This window comes from Juglans regia, chromosome 1 (assembly GCF_001411555.2).
Source record: "Juglans regia cultivar Chandler chromosome 1, Walnut 2.0, whole genome shotgun sequence".
Classification (NCBI taxonomy): Eukaryota; Viridiplantae; Streptophyta; class Magnoliopsida; order Fagales; family Juglandaceae; genus Juglans; species Juglans regia.
The window spans coordinates 15689931-15710871 of record NC_049901.1 but is presented as its reverse complement, the minus strand read 5'-3'; the positions used below and the strand labels follow the sequence as shown (position 1 = coordinate 15710871).

Below are 20941 nucleotides of genomic sequence, written 5' to 3'. Positions count from 1 at the left end.
CCAGTCCATCCGTTCCGTCCGGTCTGGTCGGATTCGAAAAAATATGAAACAAGTTTCGATCGATCATTCCCTCAACGGGATCGGACCAATTTACATCCGTACAAATCTTTTTTCCAATAATTTTAATATTTATTCATTAACTCTAAAATAATTTTTAAACCTATTTAACGATGAAAAAATCTAATCTTCATCCGGTTTTCCTATCACAAGCCACACGAAACCCACGTGGCAAACCGGTCCAACAACGACTTCGGTCCACACGAAACCCACGTCTCGCTCTCTCGCCTCTCCCTCCCTGAAATCTGAAGAAGCTTGCCTTTTTTCTCATTCCAGGTCGATTTTCTCAGGGTTTATTATTATTATTATTTTTTTTTCAGAATTTATAGCTTTGAGTTATATTTTCGGAAGCGACGCCAGGTTAATTTTCGAGAATGTGATTGCTGTGTTGAAAATAGGCATTTTTCTTCCTTTTCAGTGCCAAAGTTATAGCTTCACTAGGAACCGTGATTTCCGTAGGGAAAGCTTTGGATGTATTAGATTTTGACTGAATGAAACTTTTAAGTGTAGAACAACAGTATCAGTGTTAGAGTTCTAATTTATGATTAGAGGGACATAACTGAGGTTTTATACACTCACTTTTGTATTTGTTATTGTGTGGCTGTGCACACAGATCAGCATGTGACCACCCACTAGTGACCATACTGTGTTACTAGATTATGCAATTTAGACTAATTTAAATTGTGAATTTGTTGAAGATTTGGATTTGAATGATGCACTTATTTGATATTATTAAGTCTATATGAATTTGGATGGAAGTAGAATAGTATATTAGAGAACAGGCTTCAAATCGAGCACCAGGGATTTGGGATAAGGATTGGAGGCTGAAAGACTTGATTAATGATTTAAATTATAAGTGTAATCACCAAGTGAATTAAGGCAGATTTGAGGCTCGATTATGGCTTGCCTCAGGACGCACAACTTTGATTGTGATCTTAGACTCTAACTTTAGCAAGCAATGCATATCACCTGAACATTCCAGTCCCATAAGACCGAACTAAGACTGTTGGTTTGGATTGTAGCAGACAGCATAAAAGAACTCAAGCTCCCATATGTACCTTAAAAATTTTTTGGCTTTTAAAATATTATCTGCTAGTTAAAGCTTTAGGTTTAAGATATCCTGATAACTATATAAGATGGATATACAATCTAGAATAAGTTTTAAACCAATAAGTACTGAACTATGATCATGCATGGCGTGCTTGCATGGACACACTCTTATGTAATAAGGCAGTGTTCATTTACTGTGCATTTTTCTGAGTATGATTTGCTAATTGAGTAGTCACAGCTATGGAAAGAAAGGTTTAGCACAGACTTGCCATACGTTACCTCTTCTTTCTAAAAACTTTCATGTCGTAAATATTAATATGTCTGGTTATTCTCTTTTCAGTTTTAACCACAGGCTATGTAGACCACAATGATGTTTTCAAATTAGGCACCGTCACTGCATCCATATGTGGCTTTCTGAGGTTTGAACTTTCTGGTGGAAGTCTTTTGGCAACTGTTGGCTCCAATTAAGTAAGTCAATGATTTTTTTTTTTTTCTGTCGTGGGAAATCTTACTATCACTGTTATATTTGAACTTGCCACTGTCTCTTGGAATAATGAAAATAAATATTCTTGTGTGACTAACCTCATGGTCACTTAAAAAAAAAAATATGGTCTCGCGCACATGAATTGGGACTAAATATGTTCTTGGGAAGTAATTTTCTCACTCCTGGGAATGTTTGTTAGGTTGTGCCACTTATAGCATTGTTTCCCTTCCATCAGCATTGTCTGATCGTGAATGCATGCTCATTTTATAATTTCTTCATTTCCAATTAACTTAAACATGTTTAAATGGGTTACTATAGCAAGCCCCTCCCCGGCCAGAGAGCCTCCAAGACAAGGGGGCGGCGGTCAACCATCCACTCTTGAAATTCATATTGATCAATTGATCTCTGCATCCTGCCAATATTTTCAGTCATCAATATCATACATGTGCGAAATATTTTATACGATTTCACCTACATGCAATCTTACATTACTCCTGGCTTCTGCATAGAACTTGCTTATACATAAAATCGGATATTTGCTTACCCATGAGCGTAGACTTCAGTCAAGAATTTGATCTAGCTTCGACTTTTACTCCTTGTGTTTTACTTCACTCAATTCTCTCTTCCTATTGCTACTTCTTTTTTCTTTTCTTTTTTTCCTTTTTTCATTATGTTTTAGACATATGGTAACATATCAAATATGTTTTAGACATATGGGTATGTCAGAAAAATACAAATGTTCTGGCCTAAACTTGCCAACTAAATTTATTGCACAATTTGCCAACCAAAATATGGCAGCCACCTTTTTTTTGTGCTTTGGCTTGCCAGTATTGCCAGTTCTATTTCCAAATTTCAGGTGTATAATTTCTAAGTTGTCACCTATATGTATTATGATATGATTAGGCCACCAGGCCTTAATCTTGGCCCTTTATCTTTTTGTTTCAAGCTTAGTATTTGATCTAATGGTTCTCATTTCATCTTGCCAGGAATAGTTAAATTAGTGCTAATATCATATTTAATCATCTTTTTCAGCACTGATGAAATGGTTTGTATCATTTTGATGTTTAAACAAGCTCAGTTAAGCTCAAACTGAGAGTGAAAGTGTGACTTCGATAGTTTTCCTTTCAATCTTGCTATTGGTCATGCTCCATTATGCCATGTTCTAGAATTCAGTTATTTATAATCTTGGTCAAATACTTGTGTCCAATGTGCCTACTTAATCATTAGTTTCAATATTATAAACCTTGAGATCTCAGTGGGCATGAGACATTTAAAGATTCATTAGGCACAAGCTACCTGCCATGACTTGTTTCTAAGAATTCCCAACTTATCACTCCTTTTTCTAAACACAGTTTAAAAGTTGTTTACTATGGCTTTACCTGCTTTCATCCTTGTAATGGTCCATAATGATTAAAAAAGGTTCCATGGGATTTTTACAAGGCCAGTATTAATATCAAGCCTTCATTAACCACCATGCCCAAACTTGGGGCATCAAGGATGTGCTTGGCTTTTGGTAGTCAAGTAGCTTTAACCTTCTTATGGTGTGGTAGTCTTGTAGCATCATTGTTAGTGAGGGTACAAGGTGCCTTGCTGCCCTACAGTGTTTCAGAATAAGAAGTGAAGTGCGAGTCTTAAAGGGCATGCTTTGGAAGCATGAGAATCTAATAGCAACAACGCTTGAACAAAGCTGGTGCACATAAAAGGCAGAGAGAGGGAGAAAAAGAGGGAGAAAAAGAGGGAGAGGATTATAGATGCATGACATCAAATCCAACCATTCAAAGACATGGCTTCAAAAAACATACTCAAAATTAAAAAGCAGGCATGCTCTACTTTAAAGTGGAAATAAGTAAATAAGTTAGGGTCTTTGTTTGTCTACTATAAGTGCATTTTCTTATATTTGTTGTTTAAAACCTAAAAAAGATGGATGTTGTAAGCTTGCATGTAACATATTAAGAACTACTTGATATGGCTATAAAAAAAATTTGGGAAAATTACACTTTACTCTTCAAATTACTAACCCCAAAAAAAAAAAAACTACCACTCTTTTTTGTAATTTGCTCTCTCCTTTAAGATCCAATGCTTAAAATCATGCCACATCACCTATTTTCATCTACCTTAACGATCAAATCTTATTGGGGGAGTAAATTGCACAGTAGGTCTCAAATTGGGAGCTATACTAACAACTTTTGGTGGTCATATTGGAAAATGAGTGGTAATTTACGGGTATCAAGCGCAATTTTCCCAAGAAATCATATAGTATCAATTGATATAACATTGTAACTAAGCATGCTCTTTTGTGACTTGTTCTTCCTGAAAAAGCATTTGCTTTTCCTACAAGCTGGACCTGATTAAAGATGCTTTGCCTAAGGCACTCAAAGTGCTTCATGTCCACTTAGATGCACTCTGCACTTAAAGTACGACTAGGCATGCTTTTAGTGACCCAGAAGATATAATCAAGATGCAACACTAGAAATGTGGACAGTGGTAAAACTGGCAATCTATTTAGGTATTAGATGTTAGTAATATGCTCTTCTTGTATGTATGAGGATTTCTTTGACTAAAATATAAGGCCATGATGTTATTGCTAGTGACAAAATTTACATAGAAAACGTGGCCATTTTTTTCACAAGAGGGTTGGTTTTTGTGTGCTTTCATGAATCTTGTTTTCCGCAAGTGGGATTTTTGTTTTTATTGCAAGATATATCGATGCTATAAAAAAGGTTTTAGAGGTACCTTTCTCTTTCCTTTTTTCTTTTGAAAAATAAGAGAAAATAAAATCAGGGGAAAGTTCATTTGCAACTGAGTATGTTCCAAGCTACTTTAACTGCTTTCTCAGTACTTGAAACAATGTCATTTTGGTTGTCAGTTGTCACCTTTTTCTTTGGCATGTTCTGTACTCACAAACTATTTTCGTGGTTGTTGCAAATGCTGAAGACCAAAGTGTTAGCAGTAGCTGTTTGTCACAGGAACGTAATTTAAATTTCCTATATCTTTAAGGTTAGGGTTTCTGTCAGGCATGTAGTCCTTTAGTTTTAACCTTTTTTCCCATCTTCATTCCAAGATATGCTTCTGAGAAATTTAATTCCGACTGTAAACACAAAAAGCAACAGCACTGAAAGTAAAACTGAAAGAAAATAGTTTGTAGAACACAAGCACAGACACCGTATATACCTTGTCATTTTGAGATATAAATTGTGCCAGGAAGAAGAAACATGTAGCTGTGTTGTTGTGGCATGATATATATATATATATATATATATATATATTTATGATGATTCCACGAACTGGTGACTTGAGTATATAGTGCAGATGATCTTAGTTCATTGCATGTGGGTTGATGGAGCAAAAGGCTTGTTGGTTTGCCGCATTCTAGTTTCCCATAAACGATCAATTTTGGACTGGTGTTGCGAATGAATAGCAAATGATAGATGTCTTTTCAGAGGTAGATAAAAGTTGAAACTATTTTGTCTTTATTATCTTTGGAGAACGGAAATGATGGTGCCAATGGCAGGAGGTGGATGCTTTCTGCAGGTTAAAGGTGCCATGAATAGAAAGTGGAGCAGAAAGATCGGCTGAAGTTCGATATTTAGACCTAGACGCAAGTTATAGTCTCTTGTGAATGCCTCGTGAGATGGCGAAGATAAACTAGGAGCTAAAGGCTAAAGCACCATAGCTCATTTAAGCTAAGAATGTTTTTTTTCCCTGTCTTAATAGAACACCAAAATGCCCCCACAAGAATTTCTAACATATGCTTTGGTTGAAAGATTCGGAAAATAAATCTTATATACATATATATTGTACATCCAAGACCTCAACATTTTTATATCGAGGAAGTTCATCTCCCTTTTATTTTTTATTAATTCATGGTGTTTTTCTTCTTCTTTTTATCTGTGAGTCTGATTATCATGTAAATCTAGTAGAATTTAGCTAATGAGTGATGCTGTTTATTAAGAGTGCAAAACCTAGGGGCTATGGGTTGTCATTTAAGAAGTATGACTATCATTTTCAATCCTTTTCATCCCAAATTCAATAATTCATTAGTTTGTCTGGTATCCAAGGTTATGAGTATGTCTCTGAACGATTTCTAGTGAGTTGTCTGTGAGAACCAGCTCGTGATGCAAGCTACTCGGACAGCCCTCCAACCAAACCTTATCCCCCCTATATTTTATTCCTTCTTTATTCTTTTTTAGGAGTGTGGGGTAGGAAGGAAATTATTTTACATGGTTAAAAGTGGTGTAACACAAAAGTCTTTGAGTCCCATACTTTTCAAATTAGCTTTTAGACAGCACTCACAAATTAGAAAAGATATCAGAAAAGAAAAGCTGCCTACCATGGTGTCTACACTCTACAAAGCCCACCCACCTAACCATATATTTTCTTCATTTTTCTACTTTTTATTTCATATTCTTTCCTTTTCTTTCTTTTGTACCCATGCTGGATTCTGTATATGCACACTCGCTCGTAGGCCCCAGGAGCTAAACCTAAAACAAAAAGACATCTCTCTTTTCTACTCTCTATAGCATGAAAACTCAGGGAAGCAGTTTCTGTCTTTTTTTCCTATGACTTTTGAAACATTGAACACAAGCTTGACCATTCATTCTCTTCTTCTGGAAATAATATAGCCCTCTCAATATATAAGGAAAAAAAATGCATGTCTCTTTGTTGGGTTAGGATATCAAACACTGCTAGACATAACGCATACCTGCTGCATACATGATGCATGTCTCTTTGATATTCCTAAATTTCTCCCTTTTTCTTTTGATTTCCCTTTACTTTTGTCCCAACTTGGAAAGTTTGCTACCTTCTCCGACTTCCCTTTGCTTTTGGAGAAATTATTAGAAGACAGGTTTAGTTAGAGGATTAGCAAAACCATTCTGGAGAGTGGAGATTAGGTGCCAGTGGCTCCTTCAGATGACCAGTGTGTTGCGTTCATAAAGCTTGTGGGCCCAAATCTAGCCAGCTAGTTGGTTGCCTAGAGGAAAGATTTTCAAATTCGTAGTATCTGCAGGCGTAGAATTTGAAGGCTTTTGATTCCCGACATGCTCAAAATTTGTTTTCCAGTTGTGAAAATTGACTCCTGGACTTGAAAGAAAAGTTGTGATAAAGGGTGTCTGTCTTCTAAGTCAAGCTTGCTTTTTGCCCATCTATCATGTGCTCCACGTTGAAACACATCAGTATCATATGAAAATATATGTGTGGGTTTCCCAGTTTTGTAGAAGTTTTCTGTGTCCTCCGACTGGTGCACCAAGATGAAATCTGAGTTGCCCAAAATATAAGTCTTTTTAGGCAGTTCCAAGGAGAGAAAGAGAGGTTTGTAGGGATAATATATAGCCTAGATTAGCTCCTTTGGATGGGGTTCTGAATAATTGATGGTTTTATTAACGATTATTTCCCCTTTCTGGCCATTATAGCTCCCCATGCTCTTGGAGAAATCAATCATTGTGTAGGCATTTTTTTGGTGGCTGTCTTCAAAGACTTATCATCATTACCCAAATCAACTAAGTTATTGTGCCTTTTTGAAGTCTTGCTTATCATATGTTCATAATAATAATACAAATACTGATAAAGAGTACAAGAAAACCGCAATTGCTGTCTGGAAGCTTTTCTGTAAGTCACCGACCCCAATTATTATTTGCCACAATTCATCATTTGTCACAAAATGCAGCTCTTCTCTACTGTTCTTATTACTGTTGTTATTATAATTGATAAGTGACCCAGCATCTCACAGGACGGCACTTCAAGCCATGGCTTTGCCCACCGCCCAAAATCTATGGGGGGATGGTGTGGAATTTGGGTGTGAACTTAACCAAATCAATGGTCCAGATTGTTTCTGTTGTGGGTCATTTTCAATTACATTTGCCTTAAAAAAAGGCCAATTCTCTCTATGCTAGCTATCTCTTACCCATTACCTTGATTGCCAGAGCAAGTGTCATTGAAGTCTGCCCATGAGGACTAAAGAGTTCCCACATGTACACAACTCAGCAGTTGCCCTTTGCGTGGTGCTATGTGGAAACTTGAGAACCAACCCAACGTGCTGTTGCTTTTGTTAAAGACACTTGTGGGTCCCATCATTACAAGGCAACAAAACCCATCGTTGGATGACGACGAGACTAACAGCTAAAAACCCACTGGCCACTTGTGCCTGCCTTTCCCAGGTTGGGAACTGCTGAAAAAGGCCCTTGCACCGTATATGAACCATTGACAAATTGTAGTTTTGTGTAAAATTGACAATTCAAGAAACTGTGTACGTGTGACAAACACTTTCACGTTCTTATACACCACAATCTTTGCGTTGGATAGTGTATATATATATATATATATAAAATGGTCCATCTTATCTACTTTGTTCTGATAATTTGTTGTGGATTTTTTTCTTTGAAAATAAACCTCCTTTGTATTACTTATGAATTAACAGTATACAAACTACCCTGTATAACAAGGTTTTGTACTTCTGATGGAACACTCCATCTAGAAGAAATTTTTGCAAGCTTATGTGCACTTGGTTACATTCCCCAAAGGTATGTTGTACTATCCAACTTGGCCTGTTCTTTAGCACTCCTTTCATATCTCCAACCATTTGACGAAACCATCCCCAATTTTCCTCTTTACTATTTACAGCCTTAACAACAATTAAGGGATCTCTCTCAAAAATTACTTTCTCCATATTTAGATCTGCACATAGCCTCATAGCTCTCCACAAAGCTTGAAACTCCGCAACAATTGGACTACAACAACCTCCCATCGAGCAGTAGAGAGATACCAAAACCTCCCCCTTATCATCCCTCGCAACAATACTAGTCCCCGCTTTGCCACTTTGCCTTCCTTCTGATTCAATCCAGCATCCCAATTTACTTTCACCTGATCACCACTTGGGGCATTCCATTTACTACATCTTATTCCCATTGCAGAACACACAGCTCCTCCCCTTAATAGATTCTTGTGCCAACTGAAACTCCTCTAGCGTTGCTGCAGCTTGCTACCAGGACTAGCAAACTTCTTTTCGAAGATAAAAGTGTTTCTTCTTAGCCATACCCTTCTCATCACAACTGTCACCAGCTCCAACTCACCTTTTAGCAACTTCTTAAGCAGCATATCCCATAAAATCAGTGAACTGCACCTCATTACTTGACAACTTCTGTAAAGGGCTCTTCTGTTCAGCCCAAACAACCATAGCCCCTCTATAGCTCCATAAGGCATGAGTAACAGACTCCACTTCTTATTCACAAACAGGGCAGCAAGAGTTTTCCACCACTCTTTTTTGGACCAAGTTTCTTCTCGTTGGTAGACAATCATTCAAGGCTTTCCATAGAAAGACTTTAACTATTCCTGGCACATTTAAATTCCATATCAGCTTTCAATCAAAACTGGCCCCATCTAACTTCTCCCCTTTCTCCCTCTTCTTCCTTCCCACCTTTAGATAATAGGCACTTTTCATACTGAATAACCCATCTTTTGTAGGACCCCAAATCTACTTGTCAGGCATACCATATTGACTGATAGGCAGGCTGCAAACAACTCTGGCTTCATCCCCATTAAGTACCTCTCTTATCAGCTCTTCCTTCCATACCCCTCTGCTGGAATCAATAAATTCATTCACTCTCGCATCCCTGCTAAGAATAGCAATTGGAGATTGAATACAATGAGTTAAAGGAGTTGGGATCCATTTATCACCCCACACCTTTATGTTATGTCTAGTGCCAACTCTCCATACCAAACCTGCATTGAGAAGTTCCAAAGCGTTCCATAAGCTCTTCCAAATCAGAGATGGTCTGTGGCCTAACTTTGCATGAAGTAAATCAGAGAGTCTGAAATACTTGTCTTTTAACACCATAGCTGCCCATGACAAAGGGTTTGTGAACAACCTCCAACACTGTTTAGCTATTAGTGTTGTGGATCTTGTTTTGCTATGTTGAAGCAAAACAAGTCCATATATTGAAAATAAAAAGTGCCTAAGATTGAAATTGATCCACTTTGGTTGTTTGTCATAGTTATCTGTTTAGCCTAACTGTTCGACACATCTAGATTCCAAACATGTTCTTATTAAGGCTGGTGGGTGATACAGGTAATGATACACATAATTTTTTTATAACTATTTTAATAACTCATTTTAAAGCAACCAATGTAATTATGCCACTTCGTTAAAAAATAATTTTAATTTTACATGATTACCATTCATCTTAGGTAAGAGTTATAAAATAATTATAAATTTATCATTTTCCGGGTCTTACTTCTCTAAAATGCAATTATGCATGTTTTCGGTGTTCCTTTTTTGCTTGACAACTTAGCAAAGAAAAGTCGGAAAAAGGGGACTAACCAATCTTTTAAATTGCATTCGGTGATCATTTCGATTTAAGTACTGAAAAAGGAATATTTAGATACTAGTTTGTTTCAGTGTACTGTTTTGAGACTAGCTATATATATATAAACTAATGATTAATAAAAGAAATATATGTATATGTAAATGTGTATCATATATGTATTTGTGTTATATATATATATATATTTTTGGAAGAGTTGAGATTTTCTAAACTAAATATACGTTGAAAAGTTTTTAAAAAAAAAAAAAAAAGTAGAGGTATTGGTGTCAAAAGATAATATTAAAAAACCACAAACTTAAGTTGAGACAAAAAAAAAACTAAGAAAAAAATAAAGAGTCGAGAAATTATTAAAAATAATGATATTAAAAAAAGAGAATGAAAAAACGTTATATCTTTTTTTTTTATAAGAAGAAACTTAATGATAAAAGTGTTACAGACGACTATCAAGCCCAAATTGCTCGAGAGATAAAGTTTAGAAAACCATCACACCGCATCTTAATAGACTCAACATTCCAAGCATGTCAGGCTAAATCATGAGCAATTTCATTTCCCAACCTACTCACATGTTGAATCTAATATTCATCAAAAGTAGCTAGTAATGATATTCAATCCCCATAATTGAAGATTATGTTGAGGCTTGAAGCTCACTTACTATCAATAGACAATCACTCTCTGTGATCAACTTTTTAATACCCATAGGAACACATAATTGCATACCCCAAAATACAGCGAGGTGTTCAATTTTAAAGTTACAAAAAAGCTAAAATTTTATAAGTTCCTTTAAAATTTTAAAACTACATGAATGCAATCTAAATTTGAAATTTAAAAAAATGTCATCCAAACACAAAAGTTACAAAATTACCATTAAAACAGTTTGAAACAGATCGAAATTTAGAACGAGACAAAATGAGGATTTGAACAATTGTGATGTTTTAATTATAATATTTAAATATAATTTTCTTATTTTAAATTTACAGTTTACAGTATCATGATTACTGTTCAAATGTAACATATTCATTTCGAACAGTAAATTACGAATTAATATCGTTTGAACACTTTTTCGCGCCATTCGAATGATTAATAAAAAACCATTCGAATGAAATTGAAAATCGTCACTCCGATTCGAACAGATTAATAATAGATTCGAACACTCTGCATGTTTAATCATTCGAACACATACTATTATGTTTGAACCAATTTATCATCATTCAAATGAACAATAATCTGTTTGAACAAAGATTATCGGACTAAACATTCAAAAAAATTTTTTTTTTTAATTTAAACGTTTGTCAAGGATGTTCGATTAGATTCTTTTTCTTCGAACACCAATATACGTGTTCAAACACAAATAAATGGTTCGAACACCAGCTTCATTCAAACATGATTAAATAAATTATCGTTGTTCGAATTAAATTTTCATAATGTCCAAATAGCTACCCGACCGTTCGAACAATATTTTGTGAGGAAAATGTTTGTTCCCAAAAATAATTTTCATTCGAACGGATTGACCATATTTTGTCCCTAAAAGTATTTTTTTGGGATGAAAAAAAATATTTGTCTCCGAAAACTTTTCAGAATGGGTTTTTTGAGACGAATTAGAGACAAAAAGTTTTAGTCTCTGAAAATCTTTTGGGACGAAACTAGTATTTTGTGGGACAAAAATTTTTGTCCCAAAAAATCCATTCTCTTGTAGTGACCCTTTCATCATCACTAAACTCTTTTAATATAGGCGGATGATCAAAACTCCTAGTAGTCGCTTAATTAGTAAGGATTTTATTTTAGTGAGTATGCTTCTTTTAAGTTTAAGATTCAAAATCTTTGTTAAAAATTATTTCTAGAGGCCAAGTATTATTAGTAAAAAGCCATCAATTTACCTTATTTGTGTGATGTGGACGGACACTTTAAAGGATTCGAAGTTAAAATAGGTAAAAGACGTGTTTACATGATTTATTAAGTTTCTTGTCTTAAAAGAATATAAGAAGATGCTGAAGGTAGTCATTTTTATAATGAAAGATTTATGTTATTTATTAATCTCTTGCTCTACTCTTATCACATCATGCTAACGTGTACGAGTGAAAATAAAACCGGTGAATTGGACCAGAATGGTGTGTTTGGTCCGATACCGAGTTTGGTTCGGTCCGATACTAATTTCATTTTTTTCAAAATCGATCAAAATCGGTCTGATTCCAGTTTTCATTTTCTAACACCAGACCGGACCGGTTCATATATATATTAATTTTTTATATTGTATAAATATTTTTATATGATTTTTTATATTATATATACTTTTTATATATAATATATAATTATATATAAAATAATTTTGTATTATATGATAAATTATTAATCAATATAATATTAAATTTTAAAATCCTATATAAATAACTATATATTATCACTATAGTCTATTGTATTAATAGTTATGTTAATACTATATCACTATATATTATAATATACTATAATAGATTATCACTATATTATTATGTATTATAATATATTATATTATATTTATTATATAATATATCGAAAAAATAGACCGAACTTGACCGGAATCACAAAAATCGAAAGTACCGGTTTAGGGGTGTAACCAGCACGGTGTCGATTTTTTAAATCTTAAAATCAGTATATACCAGTTCAATTCTAAAATATGTCCAAAATCAGACTGAACCAAACCGGTTACACCCATTCTAAAGTGACATTATCGATCAACTATTAAATCAACACTAATTTTTTAAAATGACAAATTCGAGCTCGATGGATAATACCATATCAATTGTAACGCACCTCCTTGTGGTTGGACTTCATAAAATAGTTTTAGAAAATGAGATTGGAATTATTGATCATTTTAAAACTTTTTTCTTTCTTTCCCAGGATATGAAAGGTTCTATATTTTAAATTCAAAACATGCTCTATAAATTAAAATAGAGTTATAGCGGAAATCATCAAATTAAATTAAAAAATCCTTTTATATTCATACATTGCATAAAAACATGCCTAGGCTTCTACCACTCTTCCATTGGGCATGTCCGTCCTGTCGCTTATTACTCGTTTTGTTCCTAAGAGGGAAATGAACATACATAAAAATAAAATGAGTCGAATACTCGATAAGTATTACTTCATACTGTAAAAATATACTAATATAGGTTTTCATTCCTACATTCATCATTGCTCTACATAATTTAGATAAAACATTCATTTCCTTTAAAAACATTACAAGGTAGGGAGGATTTTTCTTTAAAAAAGTTTTCATTTCATGTAAAACATTCCTCACACCTTGTACATCCTTCATAAAGAGTTAAATGATTCTACAATATTCAATTTAACTCTTTTCACTTTTTGTCTGGCCGATACATACTATTACGCCCCATGTGTTGGAGTTAGCGATCTTTTGAACTCAGATTCCGCCCGTGGCCACAGGTTGGGAATCCCTTTTAGTGAGTGGGAAGCACTGGGTGCACTACTAGTATTTCTTACCCGGCATTGAAATCTGCCCAGTCCATTGGTACCATCATTCATTTATTCAATCATGGGCGTTACGTGTTTTCTTACATTAAAACATTCATTCATTTCCCTTCCTTTCCTTTCATTCATTCCTTTCAGTCCTTTCTTTTTCATTCATTTCATGAATCATTCCATTTCATTTCATAAACATCATTTAAAAACATAAGCATAAACATCACCAGTAAACATAATTTCACAGCCTCATTTAAATACACTTTCATAGCGTCATTTAAACACATTTAAACATCATTTAAAAGCATCAAGCGTAAACCTCAGCATTTCATTTCATGAAAAATAAAGACAATAGTTACATCATATAACATTCATTCACGTGCATACAACTATTACTTTGGGTGCATAAATACGGACTGCCAAAAAAGGCCTTTACATACGTATACCTTTAAACATTAATACTTAGCATACTTTCATAAAACATCATTTCATTTCATTTCGTAAACCATTATAAAGATAAACATTTATTTTCATTTCATATTATTTAGAAAACTCTATAAGAGCATGAACATAATATTTATCTAGATTTCATGCTATATTCATTTCATGCAGTCTATTCATGTGCGTGTCAGATGATAACTTGCATGCATACATAACCTTAACATCATTCCATTTTCAAGTGCATAAGTAACTAAAGCTTAAAACTTGCATAATACTACCATTTACTTGAACTTCCTTCACTTAGACATACTTTATCATCCAAGTCCATCTTCTATGCTTTCATTTATCACTTTTCTAAATTCTCAAACTCATAGCTTGGGACCCGCTCGAGGTCACCTTTCCAATAAATAGCATTCTACTTCAAGCTCTTATCCTTTAAATGTTAAGACACACTATCACTTTTATCATACTCTTCCTATTAAACCATCCATTCCGATGCATAACTTGAACCAACCAAGTTATACAACTCAACCCTAGTCAATATATACATCTCTTCCTCCATTCATGCATAATCTAATCAACACTTCATTATAATTCAAACCAAACATAATACACAACTTTATACCAACCTTTAGGCTTAAACGTCGTGTACTGATCATGCTTAAGATAGATTATCCATTACATATAGTAAATCTGTTTGGCACATGCGTCTAACCAAATTACACATGTACCCTACCCCTTTTATCACCTAAGATCAACTATAATCTACTAAAATGCCTGGTTTTATAAACTAGTTTCATACACTCGACACTAACCTCCAATTCTAACTGATACAATCATCACACTTCACTTGATATTATGTCACTTCACAAACTACACAACTATCCCAACACTTTACACAATTCTCAACCACTTTCAAACTGTACCGTGATCCCATCACTTCACATCACCATCCACAGAACACTCCACAACTACGCAACCATCCCACACTTCATTACACGTCACACAGCACATCACAACAACAACACAGTTCACAGTTCACAAAATCACACACTTCATACCAACAACACAGTCCACAATGCCAATCAAGCTTCACAACAAAATAATTATCGAGGGAAAGGAATAGGAATTATACCATGTGCCGGGGCTGACTCATTGCATCGCTTGTTGTCCGACAAGGTCTCGTGGCGTCAATAGCCACTGGTTTGGGTGGTGATTGCCCCTCGGTGGTCACGGTTGTGACCTAAAACAGGGGTTGAGTTGGAAGGGCTAGAGCTAGGATTTGATGGCTTCGAGTGGGTTATTGTGGCTGTACGACTGTGAAAAGGGTAGTGATGAGGTGCTGACTGGCCATGGACAATGGTGCTGGGTTGAGGAGCAGTGGACCATGGTGGTCCTTGGTAGCTGAGGAGATCGGGAAAGGAGATGGCAAGTGGTGGTCGTGGCATGGTGTGGTGGCTATGGCCGCGGCTGGAGGCGACTCGGGAAGGGCACGACTGAGGCAGTGGTGGAGAAAAACAGAGGAAAGGGAGAGAGACATGGGGGAGGGCCAGGTGTGCATCAATGGACCTAGGGAGAGGAGGTGGCAGTCGCAGCAACGACTCGTGGCTCACAGTGGTGGCCAGTGGCGTCGTTGGGGGGTCACGGCAGTGCTGGGATAGGGAAAATAGAGAGAGAGAGAGAGAGAGAGAGAGAGAGAGAGAGAGAGAGAGAGAGGCTTTGGGCTGGGCATGGAGGAGCAGGGGGAGCTATGGTGAAGGGCTGGTAGCCTCAACGAGGCGTGGTGGCAGTCATGGCGCCCTTTGCGGCAACGGATCTAGGAAACCAAGAGGGAGATGAGAGGATCTCGGGGCTGAGGCTCGGGGAGGAAGGGAGAAGGAAGAGGGAAAATGATGGGGGATTAGGGTTTTGGGATTTAATCCTAACCCTTCATATAGGGGTCTCCAAATTGATCTAACTGTGGGAATTAAACGTTGAAAATAAACTAACTAAAAATAGAAATTAAAATAGAAATACCATAGGATTAATTTAAAATCTAACTTTGATTCTAAACATATAATCTTTCATCATAAAATAAAATGATGAGCTTTCATAAATATTTTTTAAGAGAAATAAAAACATCTAAATAAATAGTGCTTTTAACATAAAATAAAATATTAAATATTAAATAATATTCTTAAAGAAATAAAATCATTTAAATAAAATAATTTTTTAAAATTATATTATTTTCGAGACTCCAAAAATATAAAAACTTACTTTAAAAATTAGGCTTGGTTCAATAACACTAAAAATATCATATTTAAAATAATTTTAAACATTTAAAATATTTTGAGTATTTTTAAACACTGTGCTTCATTTAAAAATCATATGCTAATTTTAAAACACATTCAAGATTTAAAATGTAAAAATGAGACTCATGACCAATCGAGAGAAAAAAAATGCGGTTGGTCACACCAATAATGTAGCACGAGTGATATAAGAATGCAATATATAGAATTTCTCAATACAAAATTATTTGAATGAAACTTAAAACAATAATAGTAGATGAGTCAATTCCAGAAGAGCAATTCAAGCGGAGAATGAGATAATTTTGTAGAGTGGTGTAATGGAATATAAATTCTTTAAACTTCAATTGTAAAAAGGGATAGGCTCGTAAAATAGATTTATAATATATTTTATTATGCATTTCTACCGGACTTTCTAACATTTGTGTGGACACGAAAACTACACTAATATAATTATTTTCATCGCCGATTAATTGCACCGACCACGGCGTAGTAGATAGGCACACGATACACTTCACGCCAACTGAGTTTTCTGGAGCTGAGCCTGAGCCGTTATAGAAGCCGAGCCAAACAGCCATTCCTGTGCACTTATCAACGTTCATCTCTCTCTCTCTCTCTCCTCTGATAAACTCCCGAAGAAAATAGAACGGTCGAAAACCGGATGAGCACCGGGTATAGGATAGGCAGTGGTCGAAGAGTTGCATTTGGATTGAATTTTGGGTTCATTTCATTTTGCCAAATGTGAAATGCCAACTGAGTGACCTAACCCCAGTTAAGCTTTTAACCCCACATCTGACCCAACTTGGTTTATTTAAAGAGAGAGAAAGTGAGGCCAGCAGGGTCGTGAACTGGTTCACTGACCTTTGCTAATCTCCCTCCCCTACCCTCCCTTCCCCCTTCCCCTCTCACTCTCCTCCCTCTCTCATCTTATTTCGGTTTTCCAATGACTACAAACCATAGTCTGCAAATCTAGCTTCTTTAAATCGATTGAGTGATGTTGTAGAGAGAGAAGTTGTGGAGTGAGGGAGTTTGTTCTTTTACTTATACTAGTGGGTTTCGTTGTGTTTGCAGTGATCGAAAGTCTTGATTGTGTTGTTGGTGTTTTTTTGGGTTTGGATTGGCTTTCTTTTCTTGATGATGGGTTCAGAGGGGAAAGTATTGAAATTGGAGAAAGACAGGGGAACCGAGCGAGAGAAGTGGCTGTACAGTTGTATACAGCTTTGTACATTTTGGTTTGGTCCTAAACATGGGGATTCTTATTCATTGGCCTTCTCTTAACTGAACTATTACACAAGCTATAAGCACCCCACCTTGAGCTATAAAAATATCCAACCCAAAACGTAAAACAAACGACTAAAGAAGAAGAACAAGGACCCTGATCTGTTAAGAGAGTTCCTTTTTCTTTTCAGTAGTCATGAAGAGACTTGGCAGCTCAGATTCCTTGGGTGCTTTGATATCCATCTGCCCAACTACAGGTATTCTAGCTATCAAGAACAATTCGTTTACAGTGTTGTATTTCTATGTTTCGGACATAAACCATGTGTGTGTTGTGTTTTCCTGTCTCTGATCTTTTTTTTGTTGTTTTAAAAATCATCAATTCACCTAGAAAAATTTCAGACACTTCTACGTTTCAAATTCGCCATGTTGTCTTTCCTGTATTGGGAACTTTCTGGCTTTCATCTCCGTTTTCCCTTTCTAAAGATGCTTCTCCTAATTCTCTGTTTATTTTCCATTGATGTAGATGAACACAGTCCAAGAAACAACCATGTCTACAGCAGGGAATTCCAATCAATGTTGGACGGCTTAGACGAAGAAGGTTGTATCGAAGAATCCGGCCACATAGCCGAGAAGAAGCGCCGATTAAGCGTCGACCAAGTCAAGGCCTTGGAGAAGAACTTTGAGGTAGAAAACAAGCTCGAACCGGAGAGAAAAGTGAAGCTGGCCCAAGAACTTGGTCTGCAACCTAGACAAGTAGCTGTTTGGTTCCAAAACCGACGAGCCCGTTGGAAAACCAAGCAATTGGAGAGAGATTACGGCGTTCTCAAAGCCAATTACGAAACTCTCAAGCTCAACTACGATGCCCTCCAACATGACAATGAAGTCCTACTCAAAGAGGTGCAATAATTTCTACACTTTCTAGCTCTCATGAGTAAATGCAAAACGTTCATTATGTTGCCCGTGAATTATATATATGATATGATATTCGAATGTTCGCAGTTTTCTAGGTTCTAAGTAATTGTTCGTTTGTGCTGCAGATCAGGGAACTGAAAACAAAGCTCCATGACGAGAGTGCAGTGAGCACTCTGTCAGTGAAGGAAGAGATAGTCGTGGCCGAATCCGATATCAAACCGATCGAACAGAGCAAAGCAGCTCCGGACACTCCTCCTCTGCCCACATCTGACTCAAAAGACTTGCACTTCGAATGCTTCAACCATACCAATGGACTCGGGGCCTCGCTCTTCCCGGTGGACTTCAAAGACGGCTCGTCGGACAGTGACTCGAGCGCCATCTTAAACGAGGATAACAGCCCGAACGCTGCGACTTCTTCTTCTGGGATCCTTCAGAACCAGCAGCTCTTGATGTCTCCGGCGTCGTCTTCCCTCAAATTCAGTTGCTCCAATTCACCGCCGCCGTCGCTTACCTGCTTCCAGTTCCAGAAACAGTTCCAGCCACAGTTTGTGAAAATGGAGGAGCACAATTTCTTTAGCGGAGAGGAGGCCTGTAATATCTTCTCGGACGAACAAGCTCCGACCCTTCAATGGTACTGTACTGAGCAGTGGAACTAAAGAAAGTAAACCCTTGTTTCAGATTATTATTGTGATAAATAAAGCCAAAAAGTGGTACCTAAGTGAGGTCCAGAGTTGTGTAAACACTGTAAAGTGGAAGTGGTGGGAGAAGAAGGGTTACATAATTTTTATAGCTTTGGTTACGTTCTCCACTGTGCAAAGTGAAAGTTGGAGAGGAGATCGAGCAGGGTTAGGTTGAAGCAAACGAGATATCAAAGCGGTAGGCTGTGGATGCAGCAAGAAAATGGTAAAGAAATTGGAGCAGTAGAATCGGAGAGAGAGAGAGAGGAGCAGAGGGTTTCACGTGGGGTTTGGTTGGTGAAAGTTGACGCCAAGGGATTTTCTCTCTTTTCTCTAAAAGCGGTGCGGGAAGGGAATATGATTAGGTTGTAATTGAACTCCGTGCTCCTACTGGCAGAAAGTGAAAGAAAGGCATTGGTTAGAGAGAAAGAGAAAAGGTCTCCTCCCTGGCCTGTAAAAAAATTTAAAAGAACAAATGGTTCTTGAATTAATCCTAGGGACATATATTTCTTTGTAATGCAGAAATATTAATTATTATCTCGCTTTTCTTTCTTTTCTTCTATTATGCAGCTTTGATCTTCATCTAAATATATATATATATATATGCATTTCATCTCATTTCTATCATTTATATTTGTGTGGCATTATTATAATTCTTGCTATGTTTGTTTAATGGTAAAAATTGATTTAAATGTTAATAGAAAAATCATACTTGCATATATATAATAAGATAATTGTGGAAGATAATTTATCTTGCTCTCCCCCTTTAGCATGCCAATTTTTGTCAACTTTGCTAGAGAAATATCTTGCCATCATCTCTAGACCACACATCTATTTTTTTTTTCTCATAACAACTATGCGGTGTAGAGATGATAAGGAGAATAACTCATTTAGTTTAACAAGAATACAAAAATTAAAAAATCAAATCTAGTGTGCGGTGTAGGCTGCTAGATAGAAGGGCTCAATTTTTAATTCCGTTACGGCTTAAATGGTCACAATTTTCATTTGGGTGTAGTACCTAGTATACTCTATATGTTCTCATTCAGTTGCAGTTAATTTCGGACCACATTCCATTCTAGAATGTTTTAGTGATAATTTTGTAATTTTCTTGTATTTGGATGGTACTTTTGTAAATTATAAATCTAGATGGCATTCATATAATTTTAAAAACTAAAATGGATTTATATAATTTAAAGTTTTTTTTCTAACTTTAGATATATCCCCTCATTCTCCTTTTTTTTTTTTAATCTCATTGCTTTTAATAATTTCTCAACTCTTTATTTTTTTTTTCTTTTTTTCAACTCAAGTTTGTGATTTTTTTTTTTTTTAGTATTATCTTTTGATACCAACATCTCTACTTTTTTTTTTTATGTTTTCAACGTATATTATTTTAGAGAATTTCAATTCATCGATATATATATATATATATAGATACACACACAAATACATATATGATGCACACTCATATACGTGTATTTCTTTTATTAATTATCAGTTTATATATATATATATATAGCTAATCTCGAAACGATACATCATAATGCAATAGTATCGAAATATTTCGTTTTAGTAAGAATGATCACCGGAACATAATTTCAAACATTGATCTTGTTTAAGAATTTCTTGTACAAACTTGGAAATATGACCGATTCCTTTATTGAAAGGTAAGTGATGAGCATTTCACTCCAAATGTTGAAGTAGATGATTATGCTCTCAAGTGAGTAGAGAACCAATTTCGGTCGTTTTCTAAAAGAACTTGTATAATGGAATAGAGGTCTGCTAGATTAAATTTGAAAATAAATATTGCAAATATAATAAAATCTTTATTATTCAATTTGAAAGCAATGGTTAAAGTTTAAAGAAAAATCTACTTGACACTTTACAAGAGGTATAGCAGATTGAACTAGAAAACAACCATGAGTAATTTGTTACTTAAGAGTCCGTTTGACAACACAACTATTCTCAAGTATTCTCAAATATTTCCTTCTCAAATATCACTCAAACACAAAACAATTTCAATTTCAAGTTTTTAATTTTTTTCATCTA

The 20941-nt window shown here is 35.6% G+C and overlaps 1 protein-coding gene and 1 long non-coding RNA gene across 2 annotated transcripts; both read left to right on the top strand.

Annotated features, from left to right (window-relative positions):
• Nucleotides 1-221: 221 nt before the first annotated feature.
• LOC109011136 lies at nt 222-7358 on the top strand. Its single transcript, XR_001999307.2, has 4 exons — nt 222-333; nt 1448-1575; nt 4901-5033; nt 5103-7358. It is a non-coding gene; the product is annotated as an uncharacterized LOC109011136 (long non-coding RNA).
• A 9559-nt stretch (nt 7359-16917) lies between these two features.
• Nucleotides 16918-19457, top strand: LOC109011137 (homeobox-leucine zipper protein ATHB-6-like). Its single transcript, XM_018992212.2, has 3 exons — nt 16918-17563; nt 17830-18203; nt 18344-19457. The coding sequence occupies exons 1-3, from the start codon at nt 17503-17505 to the stop codon at nt 18872-18874; spliced, it is 966 nt and encodes a 321-aa protein (XP_018847757.1). The 5' UTR covers nt 16918-17502; the 3' UTR covers nt 18875-19457.
• Nucleotides 19458-20941: the final 1484 nt, after the last annotated feature.